Source organism: Cupressus sempervirens, chromosome 3 (assembly GCF_028749045.1).
Source record: "Cupressus sempervirens isolate cs-2001-9-10 chromosome 3, ASM2874904v1, whole genome shotgun sequence".
NCBI lineage: Eukaryota > Viridiplantae > Streptophyta > Pinopsida > Cupressales > Cupressaceae > Cupressus > Cupressus sempervirens.
In genome coordinates this window covers 457,691,075-457,718,783 of record NC_143120.1, presented here as the reverse complement: position 1 = coordinate 457,718,783, position 27,709 = coordinate 457,691,075, and the positions used below count along the sequence as shown (strand labels likewise).

General features: G+C 35.2%; 1 protein-coding gene across 3 annotated transcripts in view; it reads left to right on the top strand.

The window, feature by feature from the left end:
- The window catches only part of LOC149567066 (binding protein), a 278,549-nt gene that overhangs the window by 203,078 nt on the left and 47,762 nt on the right, over positions 1-27,709 (top strand). For all 3 annotated transcript variants that reach the window (XM_089820295.1, XM_089820294.1, XM_089820296.1), the window contains 5 exons: positions 23,362-23,522; positions 23,675-23,993; positions 24,087-24,525; positions 24,670-25,012; positions 25,238-25,426. In XM_089820295.1, coding sequence (XP_089676421.1) covers positions 23,362-23,522; positions 23,675-23,993; positions 24,087-24,525; positions 24,670-25,012; positions 25,238-25,426 — 1,451 coding nt within the window. The remainder of the gene's footprint in view (positions 1-23,361; positions 23,523-23,674; positions 23,994-24,086; positions 24,526-24,669; positions 25,013-25,237; positions 25,427-27,709) is intronic.

Below are 27,709 nucleotides of genomic sequence, written 5' to 3'. Positions count from 1 at the left end.
AACATTTCATAGGATGGAAGAATGTCACATGAAACAATAGCGTCTAGATCAAACTTGGCAATCTCGTCCGATTCATTAAGAATCCCTTTCAAATCATCAACATCTTGAGTCAAGGAGGAAATCAAATCTTGTTGCATTTCACCCATGTCTTTGATACGTCTAAGGACTTTAACCGTATCTGCAATAGTTTGGACTCCTTTAGAAATGACTTCTACCAAAGACTTGGCACCTTCAACTATCCTTTTCTCCCTGGATGTCATAGACAAAACAACAACATTTTGAGAAGATTGTTGCCGAACAACTTAATATAAGCGAGCAACCTCATGTTTGAACTAATTTTTCTTTTCCCATAATTCATGGTTGCTCTTTGATACATTGGCAAGTGCATCTTGAGCATCCTGCAAGAAACTCATTCATGACTTCTTTTCAATCTCTACCTTGGTGAACGTGTAATAAGAACGGGTAAGCTCTTCAACAGGTTTGTCCACTAGTGGCTCAACAACCTCTACAAACTTGATTTTCTCCGAATCAACTAAGATCCTTGAATCAATCTTATCTTTTAAAGATTTGGACTAAGTTTTCTTTACAAAAAGGTTATCTAGGGGTACGCTCACTTTCCTTCTCTTCATTGTGATTCTACCTAACCATGCAGGTAAGCTGAAAATTTCATCTGTGGAAGCAGGTACAGTGAAGACCATTGGCATTGATCCTGATTGTATCTCCATCGTAACTGTGCAAGATTCAATTTGCACAACTGAATTCATAGGTACATGAAAGAGGATTCTGTCATGAACAATTCAAAACCTGTTAAGGATGCATTGAATTGAAAAACTTGATCCTTTGTAAGAGTTGGAAAATCCTCGAAAACACTTCACAAATGTTCATATTATTCATTTGTTAAAATGGGAGGAGTTGCTGAAGATATAGAAAGAGCCAATGTATGGACTTCTAAAGTCAAGATGGAAGTTGTGAAAACAGTGCAAAATGAATCAAATCATCATCTATCTCATCCAAAAAAGGTGCTTCCTAGATGGATGGTTCACGAGTTTGTGCAGGTCTTGGGGGAGATATGATCATAATTTCCCCTTCTTCCTCATCTTCTTCGCCTGATTCTTCCTCTGACTCCTGAAGTGGTTCAGAGATCTGAGATGATTTAAGTCCCTTTCCACCCTTCAACTTGAATTTAAGAGACTTCTTCATATCAGAAGAAGAAGCTCCATCTTTACTTGTAATTTCCAGCTTCGACTTCCTTATAAGAGGATCAAACCTTCCACAATCAATGATAGATCTACCTTCCTTCTATTGCCATTGAATGGGAAAAGGGCATCTTTTATCAAAACCAGCTTGACAATATTTTGGATCAAGAATGTTGCCATCATCTTTGATTTGAAAATCTGACGGGATCTCAAGCATGTTAAGATCAATGATCTATTGCAAAGTTAATTTGCAGTAATCCATCTTCATTATATCCAATTCTGTCCGCATGTCAATCCAAACATCTTCGATACGATGAACATGTGTAAAGGCCCTCTTGATTTGAGAATTCATTTCTTTGTAATCAAAGTCAAATCTAGCTTTGAATCTCTTCAAATTGATCAACTATAGTTCTGCTTCCATAGATTTTGCTTTGTGTACAAAATTAATCATATAATTACGAATTACCAGGAGTTTGGCAGAAGAAATACCAAAACCTGGCCTATGCAAAGCATGTTGATTAGATTGAACTTCCATGAGTTGTCTGGCGAATTCCATTAAAATGATCTTGTCAGTAGCATACCTAGATAAGGTATATGGCTTACCTTTAAAGTACCCAACCCTCAAGTAAGGAAAGGTTGGAAACTGGATAAAGATACAACCATACTGATTTACCTTCTCCCAAGCTTCATCAAATACCCTTTTGATGGATAACTCTCTATCAAATAGACATCGACAATGCCCAAAGAATGCATCTGAAATCTTCTGTAATGGTACTTACTATTAGCCAGAGTAATCCGATCATAGTAATCCCAAACTGGAATTTGAAGATGATCTCCTTTGGTTGAGAGTCCACAAAAAGATCCCATGGCAGCAACAATATAAACAAGGTAGGAATTCATGTAGAAAGGCACCAAAGTCCCTACATTAAGCAATTGTTGACAAAGTACAGTGCTGATTAGTTCTCCCCAAAAGATATGTTCCTTATTCTCCATGATCTGGAAGATGAACTTATACATCCATGGTTCAAAATCAGTGGAATCTTTAAGACCACAAATACTGCTGAGAAGAATAATAAGATCTTTGTACTCTTGCTAGAAATTAGATCTTTGAATGGTCTTTGGCCATCTCGAGAAGTTGTTTCTCTTGGTATCCAACCAATATAGATTCACATACTTTTGATAATCTCCCTTATTCTCATTCCATATCTCCAAAGATGACTCTTTCATTTGATCTACGCAATTTGCACTCTGTGGCACATTGAAAATCTGCTCAATAACTTCTGGATCAAGGCTAATAATAACTGTGCCATCGACATCTTTGATCATCTTTGACTTTGGACTGAAACACTTCGAGCATCCAAGAGAAAATCCTACTTCCATGGCAGCCATGGGAAATGTAGACACCGAGCGAATATGACTCCTTTTGATATGTTTCATTTCATGACCAACAAGAGCTTCTACTCTTCGCAGGAAATCAATCATGTCTACATGTTCGATCTTTGTATCTAACACATTGTCAAGAATGGATGTGACATGAGATTGAGTTGCATGAGCCAACTCTTTATCAATTTGGTATTTCTCTTAGGTTTTGATGGTGAGGGCATGTCTTGTGCTTGTGCTACAACACACAAATTCCAAAATGTGAACACATCATCAGAGGATATTGCCATAAAAGGTTGATTCTTGATAAGCAACAAAGGTTCGAGTATGGATTAGATACTTTGAGGACCCGATGAGATGATCTCAAAAAGAGATCTCATACATATGCAGAGGATGGAAATGGCAGGTGGAAAGAGAATCCATGAAGTGAGAATGGAAGGAGATGGATATGCTTGAAGACATGAAGGTGGACATTGAAAATCTGCTCAATAACTTCTGGATCAAGGCTAATAATAACGTTGCCATCAACATCTTTGATCGTCTTTGACTTTGGGCTGAAATGCTTCGTGCATCCAAGAACAAATTCTGGTTCAATGGCAGCCATGGGAAACGGAGACACCAAGTGAATATGAATCCTTTTGATATGTTCCATTTCATGACTAACAAGAGCTACTCTTCGCAAGAAATCAGTCATGTCCACATGTCCGATCTTTGTATCTAACACATTGTCAAGAATGAACGTGACATGAGATTTAGTTGCATGAGCCAACTCTCTATCAAGCTGGTATTTCATTTTGCCCTTAGATTTTGATGGTGAGGGCATCTCTTGTGCTTGTGCTGCAACACAATAATTCCAAAATGTGAACACATCATCAGAGGATATTGCCATAAAAGGTTGATTCTTGATAAGCAACAAAGGTTCTAGTATGGATTAGATACTTAGAGGACCCGGTGAGATGATCTAAAAAAGAGACATCATACATATGTAGAGGATGGAAATGGTAGGTGGAAATAGAAACCATGAAATGAGAATGAAAGGAGATGGATATGCTTTAAGACATGAAGGTGGAATGAATGGGAATGTGTGTGAATGAAGACTTGACTTTAAAAAGTGACTAGGGATTTCAAGATATCATTACATGGAAAGTGGATTACATGTATATGCAACATGTAATGAGGAATGGAAAGTGAGATGACATGTGAATGCGGATGGAGAATGAGCTTACATATAAGTGCGTATGAAGGATGAGATGAAATGCGTAATGACAAGGGAAGTGAAAATGACTTGTATTTTGCTCATGGAGGTGTAAGTGCATATGGAAGGAATGAACACAATGTGCCTTGAAGCGAAGTGAGCTTTATAGACGTGTTTGAGGAAAGGTAAAGTCAAAGTACATGGGAAAACATGCACATGACATTTTTTGACCTTTAAAAAGTGACTTTTAGTCAAAAACGTGTTCTAGAGATGTAGTTATATGTAAAAGACTTTTCATGTAATCATGACATGCAATTGGATGTGGAAAGTGAGATGAGTGAGAATGGAAATGTAAAATGAGATAACATGTATGTGCGGATGATGGATGGAAATACATGTAATCGCATGTAAAGAATGAGATGTGAAGTGCTGTGACATGGAACGATGGAAATGGAATGAAATGATGCTCTTGCATGAAATGAAAGGTGGATTGAAATGAAACATGTTCAAGTTCCTGGGAAAGAACTTGCAACTTCTTCAAAACGAAGAAAAACTGAAAAGCGAACAAGCAAAACACAAACACAAAAGAGAAACATACCTTTGGCAAAAGATTCAAACATGTGAACAGGCAAGCCACTTCAATATACAAATTTGAATTTGGAATTTGGGAAAAAACCAAAAACATGAAAATGAACCATTTCATCATTTTGAAAGTAAAAATGCACTTTCCATGGCATCAAAATTAGGAAAAATGCACTTTTCATGGCATCAAAATTAACAAGTGTGAAGCATCAAGTTAAAACATGCACAAAATCAGCAAGATAAGCAAGAATTAATTAACAAGAAGGAAAAAGTCCACTTACATGATGATTGCGTGCCAAAAACGAAGGAAAAAGAAACTCTAATGTTGAAAAATTCTCAACCAAACTTGGATTTCTTCAATTTTGCAAAGAGGAAGTTGAATGAGCACCCAATGAGGCGTTTTTTGTGCACAATGCCAAAAACGTGCCCTAAAATGCCTCCCAATTTCAACATTTTTAACAAATGCAAGAAAATGGGACGTTTTTGGCAAAAAACATGTTTCAAATCTGCCCCAAGATGAACCGATTTTGCAAATGGAGATCAAAAACGTGGTTTCCAATAGCAAGATTATGCATGGAAACTTAAAAACGCCCTTCCCTTGGCTAGAAACGTGATTAAAATCACCCAAGAATGGACGTATCTAGTAAAAAACGTGACTGTAAATCATCATAAAAGCAACGATTTTGGCATGAAATCAAACATCCATGGCATGGAAATGCAAAAACGCCTCTCCTCTTGGGATTTTCAAGTCATAGCATGATCAAATCCCAGCATTTGAGTGAAAAATGGGTTCTTGGAGGGCACATGTATGAAGTTTTGCCTCTAATCTTCAAAAACAGGTTTGAGGAGGGCAAATGCATATGTTTGAAAGCAAAACACAGCTTTTGGAGGTGATTACATATAGTAAAACATGCATCCATGACCAAAAAGCACCTTTTGGGGGTGATTACATGTATTAAAAACACAATGGGCTTTCTTTAGTCAAAACACACCTTTTGGGTGCAAGCGCATGTTTTAAAAATATGCTTTTTGCCCAAAAACGGGTTTAAAAGATGCATATACATGCCTCATTGGCAAAACACACCTTTTAGGTGCACATGCATATGACATATATATCTCAACTTTTTGATGTCTTTGCATGTTTTATTTGCAATTACATGCATTCTTCATTAGAATCGCACCTTTTGGAGGCGATTGCATATTTTGCATGTAAGCATGTTGCACACAATTTAAGTGGTAAATTAAGCACATGTCAATTTAATTTTGATGAAATATCGCTTAAGTGAGACAAAAAATATTCAAATTATCATATTAGAAATATAATGTGTAAATATCATTTAATAAGTAATATTTGCTAGACTATTTGATTTAAAAACCAAAATTCAAATTGAACTATATAGTTGATATAGTCACTTAAGTGGAAATTCAAAAAGCAAACTCAACTTAAAAATATAACATAAAGTGCACTATAGTTACTTTATGTGAAAATTTAAATGATAAAGTAACTTAAAAACATAACCTAAAGTGAATTTTAGTTATATGTTTCAAAAAGTGAAAGTCAAATTAACATTATGACATGATATTTTTAATTCGTGCAGTTGCATTAGAAAGGTCCACTTTTTGGGCACTAAATTGGTCATATCTTTTGATTACCAACTTCAATTAAGCCCTAAGATAGATCAAATCAAAGGGAAAACCGAAAGACAATGATTTGAGCCAAACCAAAGGATCAAAAACCAACAAACACACTCAAAAACGAAGAAAAGGACAATGAAGGCCTAAAAAATCCAGCACATGCTCGACAAACAGAAAAACAAAAAAGACTTGACAAATGCCTTCAATAAAATAATTTGTTATGTGAAGTGGAGTTAATTGATCAATCAACATTAACCAATTGAATAACAATTTCAACTCAGAGAAATGCAAAACTAGTTTAAAAAAGTTTCGTACTGTTACCTACATTTTGTGGTGACAAAATGCAAGACAACATTATTGAAGTTAGGTAGTGAGAATTCCAACTTACTCAAATTAGAGAAATCCACCTCTAGCGATGCGTACTATCTGCAAGCTCTAAGGTAGGTGAAAAGCCAATCCTGGTTCGAATCTTCAACAGTGTTGCTCCATCTTAGTAGGAATTGAATGCTTGCATACATTTTTATGCCAAGCTCCAATTAACTAGTTGTGATCTCTAATTTGGAGGACAGAGCGTCTAGGGATCTTGGCATGAAGCAAGTTGCCCAGGGGCTTAGTCGTATAATCTTCTGCAAGGGATTTCTTAGTTCCTAGTAATACTTAAGATAACATGCTCAAGACCTTTGAACCATGTTTTGTCGAATAGATTGTTGCAAAGGCAGATAATTTCCCAATGTCTAACCCACTCTAGCGAAGCAAGCAGCAAGGGAACCTATAACCAAACTATTGGTGCACCAGGTGCACCCATAGTTGAAAACTTTTTCTCCTAAAGCCCTGATCACAACCAACCTGGACATGTCGTCTACAAGGTTAAGCAATGTATTCCATCTTTCTGGCTTGACAAAAATTCTAAAAGCTATAGTTCTATCCTCAAAGGCATGGAGAAAAATAACAACGAGACTTCATACTAGAAAACAAGGGAGGACTTCACTAGAGGCTGGCGGAAAAGCAGGGGATAACAACACAGGTAAATAAACCACGACAGACAAGGATTTTAAATAAGAATCATAGGAGAAACTAGAAGCTTCTCCCAACTCATAAGCAAGTCATAGGTAAGTCTAAACTGTGCTAAGATAGGAATGAGGAAATGATAGAATAAGATACATAGGAGAATAACATTCAAACCTAAAGTCTAAATGAGCAAAAGATGATGAGAGTGGTTAGTCCAGATATAAGGAGAGTTAAGATATGAGTATAGTAATCATGAAGAGTTAAGATATGAGTCCTCTTAAGCTTAATCCTATACCATCTTATAATACTAAGTTTCCTAACTATGCTTTATTGACTTAGATGTTTCTACTTCCTTTGGGCCTTTGTGTGCCATGCTTAATAGAGTTTCCATCCTTCCCATTTTGCAATATGCTAATTATTCTAACATCACAACGATATTATGTATAGGCGATGGGTGATAGATTTAAATCGAGATAAGGAGAGAACAAAAGGATAAAGGGATGATAGAAAAACTAAGGGAAAATGCATGAATTGGTTAATCTTTATAGCGGGAAATCAAAATAGTCACATGTTGTGATAATTGCGGAGATTGTAGTCAGTATGCCACTATGATTAAAGGGCTGAGTTAGTTTTAACTTCGTAGCCCACAGGATTAGATGTTACTAGGAATGGATTTGAGGTTGTTTAGGTCTTTTTAAGAAGGATGTCCTCCCTTGTTAGCTAATTGATCTTCTTCTTTGTTCCCTTCTCGATAATTCTAATGTCCTTAAACTTGTCTATGAGTATAAGGGCATTTTGAAGCTTGGAATTGATTATCCAGTTAGGGGTGTTACCCTTTGTAATCTCTTTTATTATTATTTGGGAGTCCCCTTCGATGTTTATTTTTTATACCCAAGTCTAAGCTTAGATTAAGTCCCTCCATTAGGGCTTCTAGTTCAGCTATATTATTTGAGATAACTCCTAAGGGTTTGGCTCACTTTACAATCCAGTCTCCTTCCTCCGAGCGGATGATGTGCCCTAGCCCTACCTTACCAGGGTTTCCTCGAGATGCTCCATCAAAGTTCAATTTAGTCTATCCTACCGGGGGGGTTCACATCTGCATTCCTCCCTTGCTTATTTTTTCAGGGGTATATCTTTGGTGGGTTGATTAGATTGATCCAGTTCTTTTGCATGTTTGCATCCCATTCCATAAATGACCCTTCTTCTTTGACTGTGTTTCTAAGATTGTTATTTATAACTTCTATAATACTAGCCTCTACTTTGTTGAGAAAGGAGGTGATAGTCATTTTTGAGTTATCGAATATTCTTTTGTTTCTTTCCTTCCATATTTCCCACAGAAGAATAGGAGTCATGTTCCATAGTTTATTATATACTTTCGAGTTCTCGAAATTGGGCCAACTGTTTAGGTGGCTTCCAAGGTTTTCTAGTAAGATTGTAGTCCAGTTAAGTTTTTGACATAACCAATGCCAACTTTTTGTCCTAAAGGAGCATTGAAATAACAAATGATCTGCTATCTCTGAGTTGTTTTTACAAAAAGGGCATCATGATGGGCCCTAAAAGCCCATCTTAGTAAATCTATCTGCTGTTAGTATTCTCTTTTGTGTTGCTGCCCATAAAAATATGCTCGCCTTAGGTAGACATGTTGGATCTCGACATAAGTTAAGAGGTATACTTAGCTTTTCCCATCTTTGAGAGTTGATTATGAGATCATATCCTTTCTTGACATTGTACTGTCCATCCTTGGATGGTCCCCAGATTAGTTTATCTTTTATGGATTTTGTGGTTGTTTTGCCTCTGACTAAAGAAGTTTTTAAAAGCCTATTTTTCCTACATTGGTAAGTTAGTTTCGTTTATTGATTTCCATGTCCAAGTCTCTTTACCATCTTCTTTTATTACTTGCTTGTAGTTGTTGACATGCTTACCCCAAAAGTTGACTAATTTGTTTTTGATATTTACTGGGAGATTAAAGTTATTTGGGGCTGGGAGTCCATCCCATGAATCTTCCCAAAATAAGGCTTCCTCGCCTTTACCTATGTCCCACGTTAAATTGTTATTGATAATAGGGCGACATTGTAGCATCAAATTCAATGATTTGGAGCCTTTTGGTGGGTTCCTAGTTCTAAAAAGAGATAGTGGGTCTGTGATGTTTAGATACTTATGGTAAAGGATTTTTGCCCACTTTCTTTCTTTCTCGTGGTACATTCTTCAAATTGGTTTGGCTCCCAAAGCTTCGTTTTACCAAGATTTTTGATTCTTCAAATTCTATTCTGACTGGGAAGTGGTTTGTACTAGCGTTTGGGATAATTGTAGAGTGAATTGCTAAATTCATAGTGCCTAGGTCCCCTTTGAATATGAATCTATCTAGCCTTTCTGCAATGTGATAGAAACCTAGTCTTGTGTTGTTCCAAGTATATATTCCATTGTTTGGTGGGATATCCATTAGGTTGTTCCTTTCAAACAATTCTCTAAAATCAGTTATGACCTGTGTTATTGTTTGAGACCCACCATACTTTTCTTCCAAGTTTAGGATTGCATTGAAATCTACTCTGATACAAAAGTTATCTATTTGGTTGATTTCCATGAATGTGGTGATTTCATTCCAAATCTCTTTCTTTTTTGCTGTTTGAATAGGCCCGTATACATTAATGAGAGTCAATTGGATGTTGCTTCTAAAGCTTTTTACTCTTCCCCCCATTCAATTATTGTTTGAGACTGATTTGATGAATTCTATCTTTCGGGATTTCCATATAATTTCAATTCTTCCTGACGCTCCATTAGATTCTACTAAATTTGATTTCCAGTTGCCCAATTTCTTACCTAGTTTGTTTCCTTCTTTGTTTAATTTGGTCTCTTGAATTAAGATTATCTTAGAGTCAAACAAGGATAAGTTGTGCTTTAATAAGTGCTTCTTGCTAGGGTTGTTTAGACCCCTAGCATTCCATATAGTTATCCTCATTGCTCTGTGGGAAGGAACTTCCCCTTCCCTGCATTCAGAATATTGCTAATCTTTTTTTGATTCTTTGCCTTCCCTGTGGCAGATCTCAATTCAGCAACCCTGTGGCAGATCTCAATTCAGCAAGAGTCTTTCTTCCTCGCTTCTTCTTTTGTTGTCCGCATCTTGGAGCCTCTAATCCATCTTGCTTGACTGAAATACCTAATTTGTCAACGTGTTCATTGGCATTGTTAATGGTGGTAGTTATCATTTCATCCTCTATTGCCTCTTCATCTTCTTTTGATTCTTGCAATATTTGGTCCCCTATATCTGTTCCTTCATTCTCTGTTTCCTTTTCTTCTTCATTTTGAGATGTAATTCTCTTTACCTTTTTGTTCTGTTCTAAAACATCTAATATCCTAAACTCCTCTCATGATTGTCTTTCCTCAAGTTCATTCCCTTTGATTTTTTGTTTTTCCTTACTGGTTTCTTTGTCTGTTGGATAGTTGGACTTGCTGCCATAAGACTGCTCATAAAGGCTTCTACCTCGATTAGTAAGAGAGTTCTCCTACTATTATCTAAGTTTCCATTATGATTGGTATTTTGAGCTCCATCTATCTCCTCATATGGATCCTTCCCATCTGAGGGGGTTTGCCAAAATTTATGGGATTTCCTTTTACTCTCTTTATGTAACATCTGGTTTTTCCCGAGTCTAAATTAACATTCAACATACTCATGGAATACAGATATTACTTCGTTTCATAGTAAGTCAGTTATATCATTCATGTTCATGTGAATAAGATTTGCTGTTAAAATCAGTTGAACAAAATTTCTTAATTGATAACTTGAATTACCATCAAATGAAATTACTACAGAAATTGAAAACCACATACCTCGAAAAAACTAAGTTCGAATCAAACTAGGGATGCTTGTACAACCACCTGGGTTAGTCCACAAATACACTATAACAGTTTCATATGACAACTATCATCTAAAAACGGCTATCTTAAAATCAAATTAAATACTTCTATTATTCTAAACTAGGGCATCATATACCAATGTATCAATTAGGGCATTGTTTACCTTCGGTTCATTTAGGGCTTCTGATATCGGTATCTCACTTAGGGCTTCCAATACCACGAATTCATTTTAGGGCTTCCGCGACTACGGATTCAACTAGGGCTTTCAATACCACTGTATCATTTAAGGTTCCAGCTATCACCCAATCAATTAGGGCTTCGGATTCTTTTCCTTCTGATTACTTATTTGTGGCAGTTTCTCAAGATTAGATAAATACTTATATTCAATATTCATATATATGAAAGTAAAATGATGATAACAATGAAATACTTCAATTTAATCTTACCTCCTCATAAACAAAAATGATAATCCCTGTTTCCGATAAACAATTGAATGCATGGCTTATTTCTGTCTGATGCATATCCGACATCTTGAGAGAGATGAGGCTTAACCACCCAACCTTGGACCACAATATATCCCCACACGATCTCTAACGAGAAAGGCCCTCCCTACCCAGAATTGACAAGGAACATCTTACCATCCACTGGGCATCATGATATATAACACGCCATACGACTTGGCAATAGGAGATCATCATAACAGGAATATGCATGAGCTATTAATTAATTCATATTAAACGATAAATATTGAAATGTCTTAACTAATACTAGTTCGTATAATTGACGATCACCCATCTTTTCGGCTACACAGCCGGGTGAGTCCTAGGTATCCGAAATTCTCAGAGTGAACGGTTTTAACAATTATTCAAGAAGATTTCATACATCCATCATTTCACACTTTGTGATTACATAATTATGTTCTTTAAAGATTTCTATATTCTTAATGAGTAAAACATGTAGGAGCTAATTATGGAGTTATTTTCTTATTCTGATGACATTCTTGTTTATTGTATATTCTTTGCACCTCCTCACCTTTCTCAGGCCATCTAGCCAGTGATTCCCAAGTGCTATCATATTACATTCATTGTGAATTTCCACACCTTCATCACCATATTCTGGCATTTCACCTGGTGAATTCCTTGGTGTTTTGGATTCAATCTTTCATTCTTAGTTATTTATACTCATATCAGGATGTAATTGATTTTATCTGAGATGATAACTTTCTTAAATAATTCAGAGAATTTTTTTTTTAACACATTCAGATATATATATTCAAAGAGAACTTAGACTTGAGTGTAAATCATAGCAATAATTATCATGAATGACAATCAGCAAACTTGATAGACTTATTAAGAAATAAGAAAGATGACATGCTTCATAGGCATATTGTTTCTATGGAAACGACAAAAGGATTATGTTAGGCTTTTCACAAGATGGACGGCGTGCTTTATACATTAATCTCAATCTCAATTATCTAAATTTATAACACGATGTAAGAGATTTTACTTGAAATGATAACTTTTTTTGAAAGAAATTTAGAGAAATTACATAATCAGATATAAGAAGACGATGTCAGATTTAAGTATAAATCATTGCAGTGTTTTAAATAAGGCAGACCTTCATAGAACATGACAACTTTTAAAAGGATAAATAACAGGATTCGAGCCTTTACCACAGTCATATACCATAGGGAAAAGAAACGATAATCCTTGCAATGAAAAACGATGGTCTTACATGCAATCGAGTTTTACTTCCACATACTAATATTATATGAAATTATGATTTGTCGGTACAAGATTTAAACTCTGCATTCGTAATATAAAAGGAATAGTAAAAACGACCATACGAATTGAATTTTAGACTTCTTATTGATTCTTGAGAAAGCCACACATGTTCAACCTGCCTATCTCGTTCAGTGACCCACGAAAGATGGCATTGATATGACACAAGGTAAATTATTTATCTGTATTGGGTTTAGTCACCATTGTTAACAGGGAACTCAACTGCTAGAACAAGAATAGGAAGGCCGTTGAAGTGTATGAAAACGTATGTCCCGCAAGACCATAAGAAATCCATAATATAAAATGGGGCCAGACCTTTCTACTACCATTGGTTATAAGATAACCATCCGAATACTAATCAAATCAAATTATAAAAAGAAGGAAAATAATTAAAGGATTGGAAAAGTTGAACGATTATACAATTCACATTCGTCAAATATCAAATTGATTTGCTATGCCAAGTGTTTTCATTTAAGAGCAAAGAATATTAAATTGAAAAGGAATAAGTTGGAAAGTTGTAATTCGAAAATTATAATAATTTTAAAGTTATTATAATTTGAATACTATTAAAATCTTATATGCACTTATAGACATCACTTAATTGATTATTGAATTATAATGGTGCTAAATGATTTTATATTTAAATGTACATAATAAATAATTATTAAGAACAATATAATGAAAAATAAATTAAAATCCTTTGAGATACGATTTATATTTTAACTTCATGCAATTCCATGGATGTATCCTGTTACAATTCGCTAGGTCCTTTACCCGTTTGCCAGTGATGGTGATGCCTTGCCTAATTCTTTTCTGACAATGCTTCAACCCCTTCGACATGCTCCCTGCAAGGAATTTCTTTGTAATTAAATTATAAATTATAAATAATCATATCAATTAACCTTTCATCTTAATTCCATGAATTCGCAATTAACGATCAGCTAACATGTCATCTTCACTTGAAATCATAATGACCATTTTACCATTTCGCTAGATAATATCAAATTAAACTACCAACTGACTTCATGTGAACCTCAACATCTATATTTCAAGCTAGGTCAAAAATTGGGATGTAACACTTTAGACCTTTTTCTAATAGTGACGATTCCCCACTATTTAGATGATGTTGGGGGGATAGTAGATGGCTGAGATTGAGTCACTGCCTGTTGGGCTGATTCTGGCATTTCCTTTCCTATTTGTCCATTTATTAGTGCTGATGTTTCAAAAAGTTTCTTTTCTTGATCTGAATATTGTCCATTTATGCTATCTGTTTCTTTATTTGCATGGGCCTCTAGGTAGTTACTTTCTGCCATTGCTCTGATTATGCCTTCTTGATCTTTGTCTCTTATTAATTCACTATCTTGCTGAAATTCTTGCAGTTCTCTGACTTCCACTTGATCTTGTTGTTTATCATTTTTGAAAATGTATTTTCCAGGGAATAATTTCCTATGTTAGTCATCTAATGGGCCCTAAAGATTTCCTTGTTATTTGTTGGTGCGATCTCAATCCTGAATTAATCTCTTAAGTGTACTTCCTTCTTTCCTTCACATGTATGTGTTTTGGTTTTTTCTCCCAATATGTTATATTTTAGATTTCCATGTAGTGATTGCTGAAATCCTCGTGTTGTTTCTATTATCTTGATTTCCCAGCTATCTGATGACCCTACATTTTATTGGGATTGTTGTGGTATTCCGCATGGGCTTGTTCCCACAATGTCATTTGGTCATGTATATAATTCTGAATTAGCAATAGGTCATGGCTTAATCTATTGTGAGTCTTAATGCTGTTGCTCATGTCCTCAAAGAACGATTTGTCTTTTTGGCATTGATTGCATTGTTGTAATCTATATATTTTTTGCTGAATGTCTTTATTAAAATCTATGCTATAACCTCCTCTTCTGTCTTCTTCATTCTTCCATGACATTCTTCTCTGTACTTCTGTTGATAATATGTTTGAGTTTTGATCCATTTCTCTATTTCTGATTCTCTAAACTCTCCTCCCTCTAGTGTTTCTCCACTGTCTCCCATGATATGATTGTGGTCTAACTCTTTTATCTCTTTGGATTTTACAAATGCTGGATTCTTTTCTTTTAAATAGATTATCCTGAAGGTATCCTTAAGTTTTAAGGTTGTATCTATATGGTTTAAGGTTCTATTAGTCTTTTTTGATGATGTCTTTGATTTTTCCTTCATACTTAGAGAAGGATAGTTTGTAAATAGATCTATTTGTTTTTCTTTTTTTGGTTTGATTTCTTTTTGACCTATTTCTAAATTTAGGAGTAATTTGATGTCATTAGATGTGTTGAAATGTGATTCGATACCTATGCGATTTCCTAAATCATTCCCAATTTTTTCAAGGATTTGAGTTTGGTCAAGTTTTGGAGGTAGGGTTTTGCAAATAATCCAGGTGGGAGAGTAATGTTTTTCCACCATTGTTTCATTGAAGTTTGGTTCCCATTTTAGGAATTTCAGAGAATAACCTTTGTATAAACAATAAGATACTGAAATAAATTCATTCGTAATATGTTTATTTTGGCAATGAAAGTAAATCAAATGATTAGAGAAGGTAGAAATACTTACCTATTCCCTGCAAAAGTCCTGTAGCTATCTTACTAGATTGGAAGTTTTAGATTTAGGGCCATTCTAATTGGCATACAAACCTAATTCTTGACATGTCATCCATCTGCTCTCACTAAATTCGTCACTGATAATTTGAATGTCTTCTAAATAGGAGTGTTGGTGTTTTGATATGTTGGAGTCTTCATTTTGGTTTGCTAATCTAATTCCTAAATTTTCTACTCTTTTCCCTTTTGCCCTAGGATTTGAATGGGGGAGTCCAAAGTTTGGGATACTTTTGAATTTCTGTTTATGAGGATCTAGCTTGTTTAGACAAGATGCCGAAGAAGCGTGTTTCCTATGAGGCAGGATATAGGCCCTTGCACATTTGTTTAAGGGGTTGAGCTTGCTTGGCACTTGGGGTAGCTGGGGGATATTACTAGGAAATTCTTTAGAAGAATGTCCTACTAGAATATTGTTGGCTACCTAGAGGATTTTTGGTTGGAGCTTGCTAGGGCTAGGGTTCCTACGAGATTCTACAAATTTGGATGTTGTTTGGAGGGATACTTGCTGTTTTCTTTGCAACGTTTGAGGGTTTTCTTGCGTTTGAACTGAAAATTTAAGATGGGCTAGCTGGCTACTTACTTCTTTATCCCTTGCATTCTGTGCATATTTTGTATTGGAGAAGTGAGCTTCCTGCTTCTTTATACAATCTTCTACTCGATCTTCTAAAGCTTTGTGGAATTTGGTTTTTGTAATTCTAGCTTTTTTGGTTGGAAATCGATCTGGAAATGTAGACTTAATCGAATGATTAGAGTGTCTTTTGGCCCTTTTAGTGCTTTATTGTTGCAAACAAACTACCATCCTTCTTGCCCTTCCATTGGAGAGTGGTTCCGTGAGATTTTGAGTGAAGACTTTTCCTTAGATTCATTGTTTGCTCCAAGTATTTGATTTCTTTTTCTAGGAATGCCCTCTGCTTTCTATGCTGTGGAGATTTCTTTTCCTTTAATTTCATGTAGTTTGGCGAGGGTTTCAAAGCTATTAGTACACAGGATAGTAAATTTTGAGCTCTGTTTGGCCTTGGTAAGATTTTTGGATTCATTTTTCTGATGGATTGAGGGCTTCCATGGTTTTGAATTTCTGTGCACCTTAGTTTAGACGTAGGATCACAGTTTGGAGAACATGCAGGAAGAGGCCTGCTCTATAATTCGCATGTATTTTGCTGTATTCACCATTTTTTTCTTTTTTATTGTATTCCATTATTTTAAATTTATTATATAGCTATTAATGTATATTAATAGTTAATAATGATCTAAAATTTGAAACTATATAATATAAATAATAAACTAACTATAGGTGTTTGTTGCTTCCCAAGCCCTTTATAATGCTTAATTGTTATAATTTTAGAATTAGTGTTAATTATTAATTTATATCATAGTCATTGGTAGACCGTGTCTCCCCCCTTGGAGACACATCTCCGAGACCTTGCACAACCCCAAAGACTTCAAATTTGGGTGCAGGCTTCGTGTCATATTCTCCCCACATACAAGTCTCTCATTGTAAATTATGATCTCTCTTGTTGTGATGTGGAGCCTAATTAGACTCATAGGTCAATTTTTCCCCACTTCATTTGATGCGGTTTCCCCTAGAATATTGTACGTGGGTTTGGGGGGAGCGCCCCCAAGACAAGGGTCATGGGGTCTCCCTTCTATTGGATGACTTATTCTAGCCCTAGTTTTGTAAGCGGCAAAAGGCTTGTATAAAATGGCTTAGGATTAGGGATTTCGTAATGTATGATGAGATTGTAGCTTCTTGTGGTGGTATTGAGTTATAAGGGATTACAGATTGTAATTAGGTTGTAATCATTGGATAATAAGAATATTGGACTCACTATTTGGTGGATGTAGCGTAGAGATTGGGTGAACCACATTAAATCTTTGTGTCTTGTGTTCTCTTTTGTGCGATTTATTATTTTCTGATATTGGTTATATTTGCATGTAATTGTTTTTCCTGTCTCATTAATCCTAACATCTCCTGCGCGTGTCTAAAGAAAAATTCAAATTAAAGTGTAACAAAAATAAAACATTTTTTTTTAAAAATTTGTTTGAAGTGTGAGTTTTGAACTATTTGACTCTATATGATACAATATAAAAGGAGTAAACGACATAATTATTGATATTAATATTACTATTAGTAATTTAAAATTTAGATTTGATATTTTGATTCAATGGTTATAATGTTCATACTTAAAACTTTCCATAGTTCTTGTTTTCAAAGCTCTATCTTATGATATTTCTTGGAAATTATTAAATCATAAAAAAAAAATGTCGTCTCCAAGTACCCTTATCTCCTATTTTTGAAAAATAGCCATACTTGTATTTGTACCAATCTCTGAGAACTCCAAGTCTTCCCATCTCTAGGTGTCTATGTTTTATATAATTAATCACATCAAAATCCATGGCCAGGGCATTTTAAGAGCTCAAGGCACATTGAAGCCACAATTTAGAGAAAATTCATTAGTTGCTTCAACACTACCTCACATGCCCCCCACAATTTAGGATGATTGAGGCCCTTTTAAATTTGATTGGTGACTGCCATTGCTCCTTTTGCTCTTCTCTTTAGGGTTTTATAGATGTCAAAGAGAAATCTAAAGGGACAAAATAACAAGTAATTTCCATGCCAATTAGGTATTGGATTTTCCTCTATACTTTTCTAAGTGATTCATCAATTTTGTGAGTTTTTCTAGGCTATCTTAGGTTTTTGCCATATGTACACTTTTTCGCCAGTTTATAGTGATTTTGATATGATTTATTGCTCTTGAAATCCAAAAGTCATTGAAAATTAGGTCAACAAAATTTTCATGAATTGGGATTCTTTCAAGGAAAAAGTCGTTTGGCCCTAGAATATAGGATCAATCCGGATTTTTTGGCGATTATCGCTTCTCTGGTTCATATAATAAAAACGAAAACATTCTATTGAATGGTTTAACACTTAAAAGATTTCTCGCCATTGTTCATTGGTTAATGGTACGCAATGATCTTTCTGCTGCAAACTTTTTTACAGAGTGTAGTTTCCAATATTCTTTGGTATGTGCTTAGATTGGTAGAATTTTTAGACCCTTTAAGAACGGTGTCCACAGAGACCTTATATGTAAAACGTAATTTAGCTGATGACAAGTTTGCCAGAATTATATTGTTCTTTTACATGACAAATAGTCAGGTACAATTTGAAAGTCCAATTCAATGGTTTGATTCAAATAATGCTCATGCCACCTGTTTGCCCATTGAAGGTTAGCTATCTCTTTGGTTTGGATGAACATTCCAATGGCTGTTAGTAATCAAGGGCCTTTTCTACAAAAGACAATATTTTTGCATCCATCTGGTTTTGTACTCCCTTGTGGATTATGAAGTTTTATATTAGTAGCAGCAGAGAGAGAAAACCTTATGATTCAATAGTTATGTTCTCTTTACCATAGGGTGCAGATTCTCTGCAAGAAAAAAATATGTCCTTTCAGTTTTCTATTTCCTTCTGAAGAACAGAATTTTCTGTTAGTAAATGCCGAGAAAGAATACACTATATGATTCATTGGACTCGTTATTTCATTTTACCATAGGGTGTAAATTCTTTATATGTGAATGACATGTGCGGCAATATTTTAAAACAAATGCATGCTTCTGGGTGAAAAGCTTTTATGACTGCCATTAATATTTGATGATTAAAACATGAATAAATATAAGATTATAATTATCCTTATTAGTAATCTCCTTATTAATTTAACTATTTCATATAATAATTATGATAATGTATATATTTATTACCATGACATTATTACTACCATAAAGTTTTAATACATATAATAGTACTTAAGTTGGCACAATGCTTTGAATTAGCATGAAAACATGGTGAGCCATGGTTACTTGGCTTGATTTTCGCTGCTATGGACTAGGGTTTCACATTCTGTACATCTTCCAGTGAATAATCTGGTGTTGTATCTAAATTTTAGCTTGTAGGATAGCTTTTCTGAAGTGTTGGAACTGATTCTTGATTCCTACTTGCCATCATAACTAGCCGTAGCTGTTCTTTTTAGTTTTATTGAGCCTCTTCTTGGTTTTTTTTTATGATTAGTTGGAAATCAATTCCTCCATATTTCTTTTCCTTTCTAAATTCTCTTGGATCCTATTGTAGGCGTTGGGGCACTAGAGATATGATATAGATGTATCTATGTATAGAATTGATCTTGCCAGTTACAGAAGATTGTCAACCTTAATAAGAAATTTTCTAGCAATAAATAGTAAGATACACCTTGTATACCATATTTATAAGTCGACTCAAAGCTTTCCCACAGATAGATGCATCTATGTATAGAATCTATCTTGCCAGCTACAGAAAATTGTCAGCCTTAATAATAATGTTTCACGCAATAAATAGTAAGAGACAACTTGTGTACCCAATATATAAGTTGATTCAAAGCTTTTCCACATCAGGTGCCACAGATATCATAAGTTTAGTATCACTGTGGTTGGCAAGTTTGTTTTATTGACTGTTGGATGACAATTTAGCAAAATATTTTACAGAAGACAGAAAAACAGCATCCTTTCAGGCTTTTGATAACATAGGAATAATTACATGTAATTTTAGCAGAAGGATGGAAAGAAAGTCCTAAAGGATTTGTACCTTTTGTATCTAAAAATGGAGGCTGATAATGGATGAAATAATAAATGGTTTGGTAAGGGAAGCTAAAAAATGTAGCTCTTTCAGCATGCCTTCATATGATGTTGGAACTTGATACACAATTCCAGAATAGATACATGCGGTGCATTATAATTGTGTTGTAGCTAGCAATGTTTTAAAATGTAAGAATAGTACTAGAGTTGTTTTTGAGTGTCATTGTATGCTATATAAATTTTGTGAGAGTTAACTGTTAAATAATGGATTTTGCAAGGATGTGGTATACAATATAATATTTCTAGCTAGGAATGGAGCTCTGTCTTCATCTCTTCATATTGTTTTGCATTAAGGTCTTTGATTCACAATTACAAGCATGCATTAAAAGCGTGCTGGGGTAGAAGATTGGTTTAGATGTGAGAAGAAAAAGACTAGAGATATTTTGAGAAGCTAATTTATTTGTTCTGGTTTGGGTTTGAAGTTGGGTTGTCCATAGAACAATATGTAAAAAGAATAAAAAATACAAATTTGCAGCAGTATTTAAGTTCAAAATACACTACTATATTAATAATCAAATATTTTTCAAACTTAAGTGTCATGATATATACTGATGGTTAAATATAATGTCAAGTGTCTACAATCAGCCTCTATTGATCAAATATCACATGGGTCATCAAACATATCATCATTATCCATATTAGACAATCTTTGTTGTTTTAGATTAGAACAACCAGAACAACCACAAATATTTTCATAGGCATTGGCACTGCCACTGCCACTGCCACTAGCACTAGTGTCGGACTGATGTTCTCAAGCTCATTAGGTGGCTGATAGTCACCATCAATATCAAGTGCAGCAAAGTGGATAATGGAAGCATACCAAGTCTTTACTTTCTGGCTTGATATACAACTTCTTTGTCTACCTTCTTTCTACCTATTTGCTTGTGTGTATGGAGCTGCATGTTTGAATGCACAAATGCTAGGTCCTCTGCCTTTTTTAATTGTAGTCTATTATGCTTTTGCTGAGAGGATGAAGAAGCATGTGCTGCAAATCCTCTCAGATGCAGATGAACCAGCATCCTATTAAGAAGAATTTAAAAACTTCAATTATGAAATCAAAATATAAATAAAACTTAACAGATAAAAGTTATGTTTTATGACTTACGATAAAATTTTGATTGTGAGAGGTTGTTCGTGCATGTATGTTTTGCCATGGATGTACCACCAGCTATAAGTATCAACTATGTATTTGTTTTGAAGAGCATCATGACCACAGCCATTGGAGCATAAAGAACTCATGAGCTTGGTCCTTATTGCATCCCGCATGTCATGATCAGGGAGGAATTTGCACCCTTAAGCAACTTTAAGATCTCCATATGGGGCACCTCTTGTGGCACTAGAAAGGAACTGATTTGCAAAGGCAAGAAGTCGCAATAGAGATGTTGTCTTGTTCCATCTCTCTACAATGATTTGGTGTAGTTTTTGAAAGAACTTTTCTTCAGGATCTTGCTCTTTTGGATCTATGATTACTTTCATCTTCTCAATGATTGAGTTGATGGCATCATAAATCTCACTCGAATAAAGCCTATCCATGTTAGTATGGGCTTATTGAAACTAAGGAGATAATGACCAAGTGTTCTAGGGTCATTTGTTTAGCCCTTATTGCACTTGAAGTGTTAGCTTGCTTCTATATGGACCAATTTGAGCTGATTACCATGTGAGAAAGTGCGACACAGACTTTCAGGAATCATCTTATGATAATTGTGTTGCAGGCAAAATGGGTCTAAACTTGTTTGAAAGTCAACTTTATCAAAAAAATCTTTTTTACAAAAATTAAATTAAAAAAGTTAATTAAAGTGAAATGTATTTATTGTTTGCCAATAGTGGCATGTTGTGATGGTTAAGTTGTTGAGTTGTTATCCTTGCCATCAAGGTTCAAATCTAATGGGGATGAGGTCCCCCATTTGTGGCCTCACTGGTTCATAGCTCCAGGTCAAAGCGTTTACCCCTCTAAAAAATTTAAAAAAAAAAAAAAAAAAAAAAAAAAAAAAGTATTTATTGTTTAACTTACCTTCTACAGTTCCAACCTTGAGAACATTCTAAATATGCCTTGTGACATATGGAAGCTGGTGATGAACATTTGGATGACCTTGGCCTTAGTATACACTTGTTTGATCTGATCAATTTTGGTGCCAATTGTTTGTAGTATTAGGCTGAGGGAGTGGACAGCACAATGTATCAAAGAAAATGTTTGAATAACCTTCCTGAACCAATAACCTTGCAGCCCTACAATTTTTTGGCATTGTTTGTCATAATTTGTATAAATTTTGAAGGCCCACTTCCTCAATGGCTTCAGGATCAATGTTCTTGATAAATTCACCATTGTTCACTTCTTCTCAATGCATTGCTCTCAAACAATTGCCCTTTTAGGGTACATTGCAATAACATTGATCAATGGCTGATTATTTTGCATCTTTTCATCCATCATAAACTATGGATACACTTGTTTTGATCTACAAATTACCTTGTTTGGAGCAAAAAAAACTAGAAACAGTAAAAAAATGTCTTACACACCAAACTATGCAGCTTAGCCTTTTTGGTGACAAACCTTGTCCCGGGTTTGCAATGGCCAGACACAAGGCTGGGTTCATAACCTTGTCAGGACCTATGATGGACTGGATTGAGACTGCTAGCCGGGATTAAACTGGTCCAGGGCTGGCCTTTGGTCCCGGTAAACCAGTAATTTTGTTGAGAAGTACCACTGGATTTTGTGTGGCTTATGTAAGAATTAACTGTGAACTAACGAAAGTTGTAAGAATGTGCTATATAATATAAATTGTAACATTTATTCTAGGTATAAGAGAAAACAACAATTATATAAAAAACTATATGAATATACCTGTACATAGTTTTGTTTGATTCAAAAGTGATAGTTGTGGACTTTAGTATATCCAAACACAATAAATTTTCTATGCTTGAAAATATAATTTAACAGGAAATGGCAAGACAGGAATCATTGTGGTTACAATGTTTTTCTATGGTGGTTAGAAACTTAGGAGTATGTACCCACACAGATTGGTCTGTAGCTGGTTGTAGTTTCTAATTACCTTAACTTCTTTTGGTTATTTGTAGAAATTAATGTGACATTTTCCTTTTTCATTCATTCTTTCTTGAAATAGAAGGCAAACTGTAACTCATTAGATTCGATAAATTATGCCTTCTGCTTATCAATAATTTGTTGTTTTGGAAGATACTGAAGTGAACTTCCCTTCAAGGAACTTTTTCATTTACTGTTGCAATCTCTTTTACTCTCTTGTATATTATTTCTGTACTAACTAAGCAGGAGATTTATGCAATCATTTAATCCTAACTAATCTGATATCCTGAGGATTGTTTTAGAGGTTACCTCTAGATTCAGCATCACCAATGACTGTAAAATGTTTATTGATGTTCATACTATCTGTTGAATTCCGTCAACCATTTCTATAATTGGAATTAGTTTATCATTGGCAGACTGTGACAACGAAACGACAAGCTGTTTCTCTGAATAGCAAGTTGTCTCCTAAAAGGTGGTACTTCCTTTGCATAACTCACAGTACTGGGCGGACATTTTCTGGAGGGCATACACTAAGATACTATGTGGATGGGGCCCTTGTCAGCAGTGAAAAAGTCAGGTTTGTATTCTATTGTTTAATTGAATTTTATATCCTTTATCACTTTGACAACTTAGTTTTGATAGATATGCTGCATGTCTATGAATCATGATGTTTACATTCGTGGAAAATGCATATATGTTGGTTTATAATTTACCAGATTCTGTTTTCAGGTACCCAAAGGTAACAGAAAAATTGACACAATGCACAATTGGAGCTAGTACTCCCTTTCTTTCAGTCAGCGAATTTGGTGATGAAGTTGTTGCCCGTAAACTCTCCTTGCCTTTCTGTGGGCAGCTAGGCCCAGTTTACTTGTTTGATGAAGTTCTTTCCTCTAACCAAGTTTTGGGCATTTTTTCTCTTGGGCCAACCTACATGTACTCATTTCTTGATGCTGAAACTGGGTATGTTCAAGAAAACGTTTTAACATATGGTATCCTTGATGCAAAGGAGGGTCTTGCTCCAAAGATGGTTTTTGGGTTCAATGCACAGGTAAAACATTTTTGTTCTTGTTGCATGATTTCATGTAAAAAGGTAATTTTATCTGTGACAATATATGAATCCAAGTTATGCTTTGCAATGCAGGCCAGTTCCAGCAGAAGTTTGTTTGATATATCACCATTGTTGGATCAATCAAAGGATCAAAGTCTACACAATGCAGTTATCATGGCAGGAACCCGCTTATGTTATCGCCGAATTCTACGAGACATCCTTGATTGTGTTGGTGGTGTTTCTGTTTTCTTCCCCCTTCTTACACAACTTGACCAACCAATTACACCATCATCTGCCCATGCACAAGGAGTCATGGTTCATCGTGGATGTGCATTTGGTGACCATGTTGCGGCTGAAGTTATTGAGCTTATAGCTTCTGTATTAGATGGGAATCTTGCAAATCAACAATTCATGAGTAATATATCTGGATTTGCTATACTTGGATTCTTGCTTCAGTCAGTTTCTCCTCAGCACCTCAATAATAATGTTGTTTCAGCATTGGGCAATCTTTTGACTATGGTTGGAAATTATGGTAAGAACTGTTGAGCAATATCAGTTTTTGTAGAGTTTTTTCAAAAATATGCATTCTTTGTGCTGTTGAGTTAAAGTAATTGTCCTAATGTGGGAACATATTTACATTTGAAAGTTAATCAACAAAATATGGTGTGATAAACAGAATCAGATGCTTCCCAGATGCTTGTGAAGGATGCTCTGCTAAGAATATACCTGAATCCGCATATATGGATATACACTCAATTTCTTGTTCAAAGGGAACTGTACATGTTTCTTCTAAATTATTTTGATATGAACTTTACTGTGCTAAGAGATCTTGTTGGACTCCCAAAGATTCTTGATATCATACGTCAGTTTTATTGGGACACCCCTAAGAGTCATCGAGCTTTTGGAAACAAACCACTTTTACATCCTATAACAAAAGAGATAATAGGAGAGCGACCCAGGCGAGAAGAAATTAGTAAAATCCGTCTTTTGCTGCTGAGCCTAGCTGAAATGGTTTTGAGGTATTGAGCAATAATTAGGTCTTAATTTTGATAGCAGTTATGATCTCAATATCAGTTTCTAAAAGTGTTAGCAGTTGCATTTTTTTAACATAATTCTTTGAACTGCTGTACTCCAAAGGCCAGAAGAGGTACAAGAGAAGCCACTGATGTTAATATTTAGAAGATTTGGTTTTATTGGCATGCTAAATTTCTCTGTGATTTCTTATGGCAATGGCAAATTTGCAGGTACTGTGTTTCAAGATCTGATGTAAAAGCTCTTGCTGCTTTCTTGGATAAAAGTGAGGACTCCAAGTGCATTGAGGATGTCTTACATATGTTGCTTCGACTTCTTTCTCATAAGCCATTCTTTTCAACATTTTCAGAGCATGTGCATGTTCTTGGAGGTTCTCAAATCTTCTTAAATATTCTGAAACGGTAAGGATTTTGTACTGTTATCCATATGCTTTCAATATAATATGTACAATTGAAAGACATTTTAGCTACATTGTAGAAGATGTGAATGGATAACCACAAATAAGTCAGTTGTGGAAAATAGTCACACATGGAAAACAACAAAAACATTGAACTGTTTACATGATGCTATTTGTTGCGTGTTACTGTTGATGCATAATTATATAATGGGAAAGACCCTGCCACTGTCTATGTGCTCATGAATTTATATATTTTATTTGGTGTTTCTGTCTGAAAATGTTAATGTAGCGTTAACTAGTAAGTGCTAAAGCTCGTCATTGCCTTCCAAATCGGAAATGAAGAGCATTTGATAAACAAGAAGCAGGAAAAGATGAAAAAATGTAAATAAAAAATTGTTGTGGAATATGTTTCTTTAAATTCTGTGTATATAATCTTTATGTCATGCCTATGATCATGTGACATTTCAGATATTCCTAGAATTTCAAAGGATGTTTGCATCTATAGTTATAACATATATATTTTAGATCTGTAATTAAGGCTTTAGTAATTCAATTTCATGAAAGGGTGACATCTTCCATTTATTAGCCTAGAATTTTTCAATAAGAATATTGTACCATAGGTTCTCTTTTCAATGATATACAAGGTTCTTTGTATAAAAATAGTCTTCCACGCGATTGTTACTTGCTCTTTATGCAATATCCGAGGGTAAGGCCAAAAAGGCAAGACCCATGGTTGAATAGGTTCTAATTTTACAAAGTTAGGTGGAATCACTTAGATGAGGAAGATAGCGCATAGGGGTGTTTCAGGGAATTTGGGTCAACACCTTCTGCAGCATGTCCCAAACATAGGTGGAGAAAACATTAATTCTTTCTTTACACCATGTAATATACCAGGATTATAAAACTCTTTGGAAAGTATAAGGCGGAGGAAAAATGTCAATGAACAAGCAAAGAAGGCGACTGCGATTTTTGGTACTCTATCTTACCATTCCATGCCATCAAATCTCCATATTGGCAAGGTATGGCAGATTCTATTGAAGGTGTAGGTCTTGGGTTTCAAGCCCCATTTTATGAGACATTAAGGGTTGGTAGGTTCAGTGAGGCAGTATAGGATGTTAAAGATGTCAAACAACATCAACTAGAGTGGGCTAGTAGTGGTTGCACCATTATGTCAAATGGATGGACAGATAGAAGGATCCAAACCCTCATCAACTTCCTTGCCGCATGTGAGATTAGCACTGTATTTTTTACATTTATGGATGCATCATATACAATCAAATATGCAGCTGCATTGTTTGAGATGTCTGACTTGGTAGTCATGGATTTAGGGCCAAAAAATATGGTTCAATTCATTACAAACATTGTTGTTGCTAGGAGGCATCTGACAGACAAGTACTCTATTTTTTTCACCCCATGTCCACCACGTTGCCTTGATCTAACCCTTGAGGACATCGGAAAAATTGAATAGATTAGGGAGGTATTGCAGATTGCACAAATGGTTGCCAAATATTTCCATAATCACACAAGGGTTTTAAGTCTGGTGCATTCTTTCACTGGGTTTGAGAAGCTAATTCTGACCGAGGGTGACAAGATTTACAAGACACTTCTTGTACTGCACACTCTTTCTTAACAAAAAATGAATTTGAGACGAACTTTTCTTTCAAACAAGTGTATCGAGTTTGACTTCGCAAATCAAACATATGACCTAGCAGTAGCAGAGTATATATATTCTACTAGTTTTGGGATGCGGCTAAACAGGTAGTGGAATTTCAGAGCCTTTAGTAAAAGTCTTGAGACCAGTGGATGGGGATATACCTCCCATGAGATACTTGTATGAGGCCATGGATAGGGTTGAGGAGGTGATGAGGGGTAAGATGAACAATAACAGGAATAGGTATATGCCTTTATGGGACACATTTGATAGGAGATGGGAGTGATAGATGCAGTCTCCGCTGCAGTTACAAGCTACTTTCTCAATTTATCATTGTTTTACAATTCTGCATTTAGACATATTGATGTTGAGATCACACAATACTTGTTCAAGTGCATGGACAAATGTTTTGTGGAAGCTATGCCAGAGTTGCAAATGTATAGGTAAGAATGAGGGTTTCTCTCTTCTTGGGCTGTTGTGAAAGCCAGAAAGACCTTTCAACTAGGCAGACTATATAAACTTTGACAGTCTATTTTGTTGTCATGATCTTTACATTTGTGAAGTTTTTAAAATATTCACATGATATCATTTCCATCTAATGTGTTTTTCAACTTTGTGTGGGAAGTTCTTGGTCCC